The sequence below is a fragment of the Haliotis rufescens genome, unplaced genomic scaffold (genome assembly GCF_023055435.1).
Source record: "Haliotis rufescens isolate VD_foot unplaced genomic scaffold, xgHalRufe1.0.p SCAF_14, whole genome shotgun sequence".
In the NCBI taxonomy this organism is placed as follows: domain Eukaryota; kingdom Metazoa; phylum Mollusca; class Gastropoda; order Lepetellida; family Haliotidae; genus Haliotis; species Haliotis rufescens.
This window is the reverse complement of record NW_025963824.1, coordinates 18,174,910-18,186,967: the sequence shown is the minus strand read 5'-3', so window position 1 is coordinate 18,186,967 and position 12,058 is coordinate 18,174,910. Positions and strand designations below refer to the sequence as shown.

The following is a 12,058-nucleotide window of genomic DNA, read 5'->3' as shown; positions in this document are numbered from 1 at the left end:
AGATGTGTTTGAGGTGTGTTTGAATGATGTTGTTGAAATAGTGTCATGGAGATAAGTCGTATTTCGTACATATATTTTCATAACCTTTAATTCTGTACCATACAGTAAGATTGGTACAAACAATGCATCAACTTGTTTCATGACAAACTATAATACCCGCTTCCTGCTGTCAAATGCGCAGTTTTCATAACCTTTCCCAATGCGTATTTTTGGTGTTTACAAAGTTGCATGTAATTCTACGGGTAATACAAAAGTATTTCCAATATGAGCACATGAGCAAGGGTTCAGCACTGACACTGTCTGGAAGTGTTCTTGTAAAAACACAGATTACAGCTTGGGTTTAAAGGATGTCTAAGTTTAGTTTCATTTCATTTCAGTCATTTTTTGAAAATATAATGTTTTTGTGAACGCGAGTTTGTTTTCCCCAAACGACATTGTCGTCTACACACAGAAGGAAGGCATGGTGAATGTATACCTGACACAGTTGTGACCGTTCCTATCTCACCATGCTGTATCTTACCATGTGCAGGTTAACGCTAAGGTTCGTTACTCACGTTGATTTCACTCGTGTGGTTAACTGTTTAGCCATACAATGTCCACTGCACTCATTTAGATACTATTTGTATTGTAGCATCCTACTTGTTGATTCAAGTACGTTCATCATTTGGCAAGACTTTGTTCGACTGTCTGTGAAGCGTGTGAAACATATAGACTTTCTTCGACTGTCTGTGAAGCGTGTGAATCATAAAGACTTTGTTCGCCTCTCTGTGAAGCGTGTGAAACATATAGACTTTGCTCGACTGTCTGTGAAGCGTGTGATGCATATATACTTTCTTCGACTGTCTGTGAAGCGTGTGAAACATATAGACTTTGTTCGACTCTCTGTGAAGTGTATGAAACATATAGACTTTGTTCGACTGTCTGTGAAGCGTGTGAAACATATAGACTTTGTTCGACTGTCTGTGAAGCGTGTGAAACATATAGACTTTGCTCGACTGTCTATGAAGCGTGTGAAACATATAGACTTTGTTCGACTGTCTGTGAAGCGTGTGATGCATATATACTTTCTTCGACTGTCTGTGAAGCGTGTGAAACATTAAGACTTTCTTCGACTGTCTGTGAAGCGTATGAAACATATAAACTTTGTTCGACTGTCTGTGAAGCTTGTGAATCATGTAGACTTTGTTCGACTCTCTGTGAAGCGTGTGAAACATTAAGACTTTGTTCGACTGTCTGTGAAGCGTATGAAACATATAGACTTTGTTCGACTGTCTGTGAAGCGTATGAAACATATAGACTTTCTTCGACTGTCTGTGAAGCGTGTGAAACATATAGACTTTGTTCGACTGTCTGTGAAGCGTGTGAAACAAATAGACTTTGTTCGACTCTCTGTGAAGCGAATGAAACATATAGACTTTGTTCGACTGTCTGTGAAGCGTGTGAAACATATAGACTTTGTTCGACTCTCTGTGAAGCGAATGAAACATATAGACTTTGTTCGACTGTCTGTGAAGCGTGTGAAACATATAGACTTTCTTCGACTGTCTGTGAAGCGTGTGAATCATAAAGACTTTGTTCGCCTCTCTGTGAAGCGTGTGAAACATATAGACTTTGCTCGACTGTCTGTGAAGCGTGTGAAACATATAGACTTTGTTCGACTGTCTGTGAAGCGTGTGAAACATATAGACTTTGTTCGACTGTCTGTGAAGCGTGTGAAACATATAGACTTTGTTCGACTGTCTGTGAAGCGTATGAAACATATAGACTTTGTTCGACTGTCTGTGAAGCGTGTGAAACATATTTACTTTCTTCGACTGTCTGTGAAGCGTGTGAAACATATAGACTTTGTTCGACTGTCTGTGAAGCGTATGAAACATATAGACTATGTTCGACTTTCTGTGAAGCGTGTGAAACATATAGACTTTGTTCGACTGTCTGTGAAGCGTGTGAAACATATAGACTTTGTTCGACTGTCTGTGAAGCGTATGAAACATATAGACTTTGTTTGACTGTCTGTGAAGCGTGTGAAACATATTTACTTTCTTCGACTGTCTGTGAAGCGTGTGAAACATATAGACTTTGTTCGACTGTCTGTGAAGCGTATGAAACAAATAGACTATGTTCGACTTTCTGTGAAGCGTGTGAAACATATAGACTTTGTTTGACTGTCTGTGAAGCGTGTGAAACATATAGACTTTGTTCGACTGTCTGTGAAGCGTGTGAAACATATAGACTTTGTTCGACTGTCTGTGAAGCGTGTGAAACATATAGACTTTGTTCGACTGTCTGTGAAGCGTATGAAATATATATCAAATAAGGAACACATAATTGAAAGAAGAATACGAACATCTAAAATGTGAATCAAACAGTTAATAAGAACTTCTAAAATGTCAATGACAAAATGCGCTTGAAGTGGTACCTGCCTACAACTGTTCTTGAGGAAACGAATCATTTCAGCACCCACTGATTGAAATAACCACATGCATGTTATTGTAACTTATTGTCTTAATTTGCTAATCACATATATGATGTTCCTTATAATGTCGAGCTTCTTGTGACAACATAATCACAAGAATCACATGGCATAATCAACCTAATGCCGTAAATGTTCTATATATCTAGTACCAAGGCTCGAACGATAATGCAGAGGGAGATCAATATCGTCTTCCCTTAAACCGCGGAGTCCAGGCGAACGTTGTACACGTTGGAATTGCTGTCATGGGTTTGCACCGGGATGCCCTGGCGTGTATCTGGATGGATATTCAACATACTGCACATGCTACGATGTTCGTGCTTGATCATTTGAATGTAGTTACAATTAATCAATTAATAAATCTCCGGGTACTCTGCAGGTCCTCATTGTCTTTGCACTAATATATACTGAACCGCAAAAGAAACGTCACTATGGATAGATATATGAGACGCTTTATTTGTCCAAACACTGTAAATGTACTTTGAGATATTTAAAAAAACAACAAACTTGACAAAACCGCTCATCAAGGTTGAAATTATTGTGTCAAGTGTTCTTAAAGTGAAACACAACACTAGTCTCTGAGAAAATGGCATCACAAGTCAGTATCTCGTGTGTCAGCCCATGTGCATTGATGACTGCCGTGCAACGTCGATACATGGAATTGATGAGGCAGTTGATGAAGGCCTTAGGCACTTGAGCCGACAGTCTGAGGAACGCCTAACGCAGTTCAGCTGCAGTTGTCGGCCCTGGTCGGATGTCATTCAACCGCCTTTGAATCTCGTCCCACAGGTGCTCAATGGGGTTTAAATCGGGACTGAGGGCAGGTCACTGCGTGGTTCTGATGTCATTCTGCTGGAGAAACTCTCTTGTTGCTCTCGCAGTGTGGGCATTGGCGTTATCATACTGAAAACTCGTGGTTGCAGCGACGTGCCAAGTGAGCTTTGACCCCACGAGTCTCTCTCAACAACACAAGCATCCGAATAACGTTTCCCACGGCGTCGCCAGCTTCTGCCATCTGCTGTTGAGATACAGTAACGGCTCTCTTCTGAGAAGAGGACTCTTCTCCACTGCTTGTGGCGCCAATGTTGGTGCTGTGTTGCCCACTGAAGACGGTCCTTGCGATGACGTGGTGTCAGAATGGGTCCTCGGCGTGGCCTGTGACAGTGGAGGTGTCTGCTTGTTAATCGACGACGCACGGTGTCCGCACTTATGTGTCGCTGGTGTCCCCATGGTCTGTCGAGCAGCAGTAGCAAAGTGATCTTGGAGATGCTGCCGCACAATCTGACGATCATGGCGTCGGGTGGTGACCCTTCGTCTTCCACTACATGGTCGGTCATCTGTAGTGTTGGTGGTCTGGTACCGTTCCTGGAGCCTGTATATGGTCTTACGCGTACGTGGACTTGAAATGCATTGGCTACTTGCCGGGCGGTTTGTTCAGCTTGCAATCGTCAAAGGGCTTGGCGTCGCTGATTTCTTGTCAATCTTGGCATGTGGTAGCAATTAAAAAACGAATGAATGTTATCCGATCTGGGTGGATTTGTATAGGGCAAGAAATGGGGGAACGCATGTGCATTTCAATTTTCACGGAACTACCATGGGTTACCATGGCCGTTGCCGTGATGCGTTTGGGCGATCGGTTCTATTGTCATCTGCTTTGTTTTTTATCATCAAATTTATATTTTTCCGGAGAAGGTAGTGTTAAATTTTGAAACTTTGACAAAAAGTACCCAGATATTTATTTACTTTTCATGCAATGTTACTTGGAGTGACATTTCTTTTGCGGTTCATTATAGTTTAATATATCTTATATAGTTTAGTTATATGCAGTAAGCATATATTTGTGGTGGTGCGGTGTGGGCGGCAGTGTGTGAAGGTGTGGTGGTGGAGGTGGTGCAGGGTTGAAGACAGGTTCTGGAGGTGTGGTGGTGGTGGTGCAGGGTGGACGGCAGGTGGTGTTGGTGGTGCAGGGTGGACGGCAGGTTGTGGAGGTGTGGTGGTGGTGGTGCAGGGTGGACGACAGGTTCTGGAGGTGTGGTGGTGGTGGTCCAGGGTGGACGGCAGGTGGTGTTGGTGGTGCAGGGTGGACGGCAGGTTGTGGAGGTGTGGTGGTGGTGGTGCAGGGTGGACGGCAGGTTGTGGAGGTGTGGTTGTGGTAGTGCAGGGTGGGCGGCAGGTGGTGTTGATGTGGTGGTGGTGCAGGGTGGACGGCAGGAGATGTGGTGGTGGTGCAGTGTGGACGGCAGGTGGTTTGGTGGTGGTCCAGGGTGGACGGCAGGTTGTGAAGGTGTGGTGGTGGTGCAGTGTGGGCGGCAGGTGGTGTGGTGGTGGTGCAGTGTGGACGGCAGGTGGTGTTGTGGTGGTCCATGGTGGACGGCAGGTTGTGGAGGTGTTGATGTGGTGCAGTGTGGACGGCAGGTGGTGTTGTGGTGGTCCATGGTGGACGACCGGTTGTGGAAGTGTGGTGGTGGTGCAGTGTGGGTGGCAGGTGGTGTTTGTGTGGTGGTGGTGCAGTGTGGACGGCAGGTGGTGTGGTGGTGGTGTAGCAGGGTGGACGACCGGTTGTGGAGGTGTGGTGGTGGTGTAGTGTGGACGGCAGGTGGTGTGGTGGTGGTGTAGCAGGGTGGACGACCGGTTGTGGAGGTGTGTTGGTGGTGCAGTGTGGACGGCAGGTGGTGTGGTGGTGGTGCAGTGTAGACGGCAGGTGGTTTGGTGGTGGTGTAGCAGGGTGGACGACCGGTTGTGGAGGTGTTGATGTGGTGCAGTGTGGACGGCAGGTGGTGTGGTGATGGTCCATGGTGGACGACCGGTTGTGGAGGTGTGGTGGTGGTGCAGTGTGGGTGGCAGGTGGTGTTGATGTGGTGGTGGTGCAGGGTGGACGGCAGCTTGTGTTGATGTGGTGGTGGAGCAGGGTGGACAGCAGGTTGTGGAGGTGTGGTGGTGGAGCAGGGTGGACGGCAGGTGGTGTTGGTGGTGCAGGGTGGACGGCAGGTTGTGTTGATGTGGTGGTGGTGCAGGCTGGTAGGCAGGTGGTGTTGGTGTGGTGGTGGAGCAGGGTGGACAGCAGGTTGTGGAGGTGTGGTGGTGGAGCAGGGTGGACGGCAGGTGGTGTTGGTGGTGCAGGGTGGACGGCAGGTTGTGTTGGTGGTGCAGGGTGGACGGCAGGTTGTGTTGATGTGGTGGTGGTGCAGGGTGGACGGCAGGTTGTGTTGGTGGTGCAGGGTGGACGGCAGGTTGTGTTGATGTGGTGGTGGTGCAGGGTGGACGGCAGGTTGTGTTGATGTGGTGGTGGAGCAGGTTGTGGACGTGATGTGGTGGAGCAGGGTGGACGGCAGGTTGTGTTGATGTGGTGGTGGTGCAGGGTGGACGGCAGGTTGTGTTGATGTGGTGGTGGAGCAGGGTGGACAGCAGGTTGTGGAGGTGATGTGGTGGAGCAGGGTGGACGGCAGGTTGTGTTGATGTGGTGGTGGTGCTTGGTGGACGGCAGGTTGTGTTGATGTGGTGGTGGAGCAGGGTGGACAGCAGGTTGTGGAGGTGATGTGGTGGAGCAGGGTGGACGGCAGGTGGTGTTGGTGTGGTGGCGGTGCAGGCTGGTAGGCAGGTGGTGTTGGTGTGGTGGTGGAGCAGGGTGGACAGCAGGTTGTGGAGGTGTGGTGGTGGAGCAGGGTGGACGGCAGGTTGTGTTGATGTGGTGGTGGTGCTTGGTGGACGGCAGGTTGTGTTGATGTGGTGGTGGTGCAGGCTGGTAGGCAGGTGGTGTTGATGTGGTGGTGGAGCAGGGTGGACAGCAGGTTGTGGAGGTGATGTGGTGGAGCAGGGTGGACGGCAGGTGGTGTTGGTGTGGTGGCGGTGCAGGCTGGTAGGCAGGTGGTGTTGGTGTGGTGGTGGAGCAGGGTGGACAGCAGGTTGTGGAGGTGTGGTGGTGGAGCAGGGTGGACGGCAGGTGGTGTTGGTGTGGTGGTTGTGCAGGGTGGACGGCAGGTGGTGTTGGTGTGGTGGTAGTGCAAGGTGGACGGCAGGTTGTGGAGGTGATGTGGTGGAGCAGGGTGGACGGCAGGTGGTGTTGATGTGGTGGTGGAGCAGGGTGGACGGCAGGTGGTGTTGGTGTGGTGGTAGTGCAGGGTGGACGGCAGGTGGTGTTGATGTGGTGGTGGTGCAGGGTGGACGGCAGGTTGTGGAGGTGATGTGGGGGTTTGTCTTCAGCGTATTTGCAGGGATGGGTGGAAGATGAAGAAGTCAGCTTCATAGTCGATAACGGGTTAATTAGTCTGGTAGTGGTCACATGTGTTCTCTCGTGTCTCCCCCTCACCTCTGCCGTCTCAGACAACTGGTCCTGCAATCTTAGGAATATTACCAATGGGCAAGTGCAACGAGCAATCTAGTTTTACAGTTTCAGACCACTGATATATGGAGTTAAATTCCTTCGACAGAGAAAAAGACCTCAGGCTGGTAAGATAGTAATGAATATTTCTAGGACCAATGAGCTGTGTACTTTCTCAAAATGATGGAAATATGTCTATCATTTAATGTCCTTTAGAAGTAATATGAAACAAATAAATCCGATAATATAACGATCGAGTTGACAAAAAACCTCACGAACATGTAGATTCTGTAATTCGTTGGAGACTTCAATGTGTGATTTCGATGTCTAGATGGTTTTTGTCTTCTGTGTACAGTTCATGTGTGGTTTTGTTGCCTATTTAGTGTGTGCCGCTTGTGTATATTTAGTGTATGAATTAGTAACAGTCTAGTATATGTGTCACCGGTATCTATCTGGGTTGCCTTCAGTATGTGCATAATTAATTTGTGACTTCGTAAATGTCAAGTATATGTGTTGCCGGTGTCTATCTGGTGTGCCTTCAGTGTGTGCATAATTAATTTGTGACTTGGTAACTGTCTAGTATATGTATCGCCGGTGTCTATCTGGGTTGCCTTCAGTATGTGCATAATTAATTTGTGACTTGGTAACTGTCTAGTGTATGTGTCACCGGTAGCTATCTGGTGTGTCTTCAGTGTGTGCATAATTAATATGTGACTTGGTAGCTGTCAAGTTTATGTGTCGTCGGTATCTATCTTGGTTGCCTTCAGTGTGTGCATAATTAATTTATGACTTGGTAACTGTCTAGTATATGTATCGCCGGTATCTGTCTAGTGTGTCTCTGTGTGTACCTTCAATGTGTGAGATACATGTACGTGTCTAGTGTGTCTCTGAGTGAGTGCACCTGCAATGTGTGAGATACATTTACGTGTCTAGTGTGTCTCTGTGTTTGTGCTCCTGCAATGTGTGAGATACATGTACGTGTCTAGTGTGTCTCTGTGTGTACCTTCAATGTGTGAGATACATGTACGTGTCTAGTGTGTCTCTGAGTGAGTGCACCTGCAATGTGTGAGATACATTTACGTGTCTAGTGTGTCTCTGTGTTTGTGCTCCTGCAATGTGTGAGATACATGTACGTGTCTAGTGTGTCTCTGTGTGTGTGCTCCTGCAATGTGTGAGATACATGTACGTGTCTAGTGTGTCTCTGTGTGTACCTTCAATGTGTGAGATACATGTACGTGTCTAGTGTGTCTCTGTGTGTACCTTCAATGTGTGAGATACATGTACGTGTCTAGTGTGTCTCTGTGAGTGCCTTCAATGTGTGAGATACATGTACGTGTCTAGTGTGTCTCTGTGTGTACCTGCAATGTGTGATATACATGTACGTGTCTAGTGTGTCTCTGTGTGTGTGATCCTGCAATGTGTGAGATACATCTACGTGTCTTGTGAGTTTCTGTGAGTACCTTCAATGTGTGAGATACATGAACGTGTCTAGTGTGTCTCTGTGTGTACCTGCAATGTGTGAGACACATGTACGTGTCTAGTGTGTCTCTGTGTGTGTGCTCCTGCAATGTGTGAGACACATGTACGTGTCTAGTGTGTCTCTGTGTGTCTGCTCCTGCAATGTGTGAGATACATGTACGTGTCTAGTGTGTCTCTGTGTGTGTGCTCCTGCAATGTGTGAGATACATGTACGTGTCTAGTGTGTCTCTGTGTGTGTGCTCCTGCAATGTGTGAGATACATGTACGTGTCTAGTGTGTCTCTGTGAGTACCTTCAATGTGTGAGATACATGTACGTGTCTAGTGTGTCTCTGTGTGTGTGCTTCTGCAATGTGTGAGATACATGTACGTGTCTAGTGTGTCTCTGTGTGTACCTTCAATGTGTGAGATACATGTACGTGTCTAGTGTGTCTCTGTGTGTGTGCTCCTGCAATGTGTGAGATACATGTACGTGTCTAGTGTGTCTCTCTGTGTTTACGCCTTTATTGTGTGAGATACATGTACGTGTCTAGTGTGTCTCTGTGTGTGTGCTCCTGCAATGTGTGAGATACATGTACGTGTCTAGTGTGTCTCTGTGTGTGTGCTCCTGCAATGTGTGAGATACATGTACGTGTCTAGTGTGTCTCTGTGTGTACCTTCAATGTGTGAGATACATTTACGTGTCTAGGCTGTCTCTGTGTGTGTGCTCCTGCAATGTGTGAGATACATGTACGTGTCTAGTGTGTCTCTGTGTGTGTGCTCCTGCAATGTGTGAGATACATTTACGTGTCTAGTGAGTCTCTGTGAGTACCTTCAATGTGTGAGATACATTTACGTGTCTAGGCTGTCTCTGTGTGTGTGCTCCTGCAATGTGTGAGATACATGTACGTGTCTAGTGTGTCTCTGTGTTTGTGCTCCTGCAATGTGTGAGATACATGTACGTGTCTAGTGTGTCTCTGTGTGTACCTTCAATGTGTGAGATACATGTACGTGTCTAGTGTGTCTCTGTGTGTACCTTCAATGTGTGAGATACATGTACGTGTCTAGTGTGTCTCTGTGTGTGTGCTCCTGCAATGTGTGAGATACATGTACGTGTCTAGTGTGTCTCTGTGTGTACCTTCAATGTGTGAGATACATGTACGTGTCTAGTGTGTCTCTGTGTGTGTGCTCCTGCAATGTGTGAGATACATCTACGTGTCTAGTGTGTCTCTCTGTGTTTACGCCTTTATTGTGTGAGATACATGTACGTGTCTAGTGTGTCTCTGTGTGTGTGCTCCTGCAATGTGTGAGATACATGTACGTGTCTAGTGTGTCTCTGTGTGTACCTTCAATGTGTGAGATACATGTACGTGTCTAGTGTGTCTCTGTGTGTGTGCTCCTGCAATGTGTGAGATACATGTACGTGTCTAGTGTGTCTCTGTGTGTACCTTCAATGTGTGAGATACATGTACGTGTCTAGTGTGTCTCTGTGTGTGTGCTCCTGCAATGTGTGAGATACATCTACGTGTCTAGTGTGTCTCTCTGTGTTTACGCCTTTATTGTGTGAGATACATGTACGTGTCTAGTGTGTCTCTGTGTGTGTGCTCCTGCAATGTGTGAGATACATGTACGTGTCTAGTGTGTCTCTGTGTGTACCTTCAATGTGTGAGATACATGTACGTGTCTAGTGTGTCTCTGTGTGTACCTTCAATGTGTGAGATACATGTACGTGTCTAGTGTGTCTCTCTGTGTGTACCTTCAGTGTGTGAGATACATGTACGTGTCTAGTGTGTCTCTGTGTGTACCTTCAATGTGTGAGATACATGTACGTGTCTAGTGTGTCTCTGTGTGTACCTTCAATGTGTGAGATACATGTACGTGTCTAGTGTGTCTCTGTGTGTGTGCTCCTGCAATGTGTGAGATACATGTACGTGTCTAGTGTGTCTCTGTGTGTACCTTCAATGTGTGAGATACATGTACGTGTCTAGTGTGTCTCTGTGTGTGTGCTCCTGCAATGTGTGAGATACATCTACGTGTCTAGTGTGTCTCTCTGTGTTTACGCCTTTATTGTGTGAGATACATGTACGTGTCTAGTGTGTCTCTGTGTGTGTGCTCCTGCAATGTGTGAGATACATGTACGTGTCTAGTGTGTCTCTGTGTGTACCTTCAATGTGTGAGATACATGTACGTGTCTAGTGTGTCTCTGTGTGTGTGCTCCTGCAATGTGTGAGATACATGTACGTGTCTAGTGTGTCTCTGTGTGTACCTTCAATGTGTGAGATACATGTACGTGTCTAGTGTGTCTCTGTGTGTGTGCTCCTGCAATGTGTGAGATACATCTACGTGTCTAGTGTGTCTCTCTGTGTTTACGCCTTTATTGTGTGAGATACATGTACGTGTCTAGTGTGTCTCTGTGTGTGTGCTCCTGCAATGTGTGAGATACATGTACGTGTCTAGTGTGTCTCTGTGTGTACCTTCAATGTGTGAGATACATGTACGTGTCTAGTGTGTCTCTGTGTGTACCTTCAATGTGTGAGATACATGTACGTGTCTAGTGTGTCTCTCTGTGTGTACCTTCAGTGTGTGAGATACATGTACGTGTCTAGTGTGTCTCTGTGTGTACCTTCAATGTGTGAGATACATGTACGTGTCTAGTGTGTCTCTCTGTGTGTACCTTCAGTGTGTGAGATACATGTACGTGTCTAGTGTGTCTCTCTGTGTGTACCTGTAGTGTGTGAGATACATGTACGTGTCTAGTGTGTCTCTCTGTGTGTACCTTCAGTGTGTGAGATACATGTACGTGTCTAGTGTGTCTCTCTGTGTGTACCTTCAGTGTGTGAGATACATGTATGTGTCTAGTGTGTCTGTCTGTGTGTACCTTCAGTGTGTGATATACATGTACGTGTCTAGTGTCGCTCTCTGTGTGTACCTTCAGTGTGTGAGATACATGTACGTGTCTAGTGTGTCTCTGTGTGTGTGTACCTTCAATGTGTGAGATACAAGTACGTGTCTAGTGTGTCTCTCTGTGTGTACCTTCAGTGTGTGGGATACATGTACGTGTCTAGTGTGTCTGTCTGTGTGTACCTTCAGTGTGTGAGATACATGTACGTGTCTAGCGTCGCTCTCTGTATGTACCTTCAGTGTGTGAGATACATGTACGTGTCTAGTGTGTTTCTCTGTGTGTACCTTCAGTGTGTGAGATACATGTACGTGTCTAGTGTGTCTCTCTGTGTGTACCTTCAGTGTGTGAGATACATGTACGTGTCTAGTGTCGCTCTCTGTATGTACCTTAAGTGTGTGAGATACATGTACGTGTCTAGTGTGTCTCTGTGTGTGTGTACCTTCAATGTGTGAGACACATGTACGTGTTTAGTTTCTCTCTCTCTCTGTGTACCTTAAGTGTGTGAGATACATGTACGTGTCTAGTGTGTCTCTGTGTGTACCTTCAATGTGTGAGACACATGTACGTGTTTAGTTTCTCTCTCTCTGTGTGCCTTCAGTGTGTGAGATACATGTACGCGTCTAGTGTTTCGCTATGTGCCTTCAATGTGTGTGATACATATACGTGTCTAGTGTGTATCTCTGTGTGTGCATTGAATGTTTGAAATACATGTACGTGTTTAGTGTGTCTGTCTGTGTGTGCCTTCAAGGTGTGAGATACATGTACGTGTCTGGCGTGTCTCTCTGTGTGTGCCTTCAAGGTGTGAGATACATGTACGCGTCTGGTGTTTCGCTATGTGCCTTCAATATGTGAGATACATGTATTTGTCTATATAGTTTGTGTCTTCTGTATATAGTTTAGTTGTCTTGC

General features: G+C 46.5%; 1 protein-coding gene across 1 annotated transcript; it reads right to left on the bottom strand.

Moving 5' to 3' along the window:
* Positions 1 to 2,670: 2,670 nt before the first annotated feature.
* LOC124127078 (mucin-2-like) lies at positions 2,671 to 6,716 on the bottom strand. The gene is made up of 2 exons (XM_046490527.2): positions 5,354 to 6,716; positions 2,671 to 2,750 (listed from the first exon to the last, which is right to left on the bottom strand). Exons 1-2 carry the CDS (start codon positions 6,714 to 6,716, stop codon positions 2,671 to 2,673), a joined length of 1,443 nt encoding a protein of 480 aa, XP_046346483.2.
* Positions 6,717 to 12,058: the final 5,342 nt, after the last annotated feature.

Bases quoted from the DNA above. Each gene is read 5' to 3' on its own strand.
- LOC124127078 (XM_046490527.2), bottom strand. From the start codon at position 6,716: ATGAAGCTGACTTCTTCATCTTCCACCCATCCCTGCAAATACGCTGAA. The intron at 2,751-5,353 runs GCCGTCCACCCT...ATATCCATCCAG, and splicing joins CCACCACATCAACACAAGCT to ATACACGCCAGGGCATCCCG.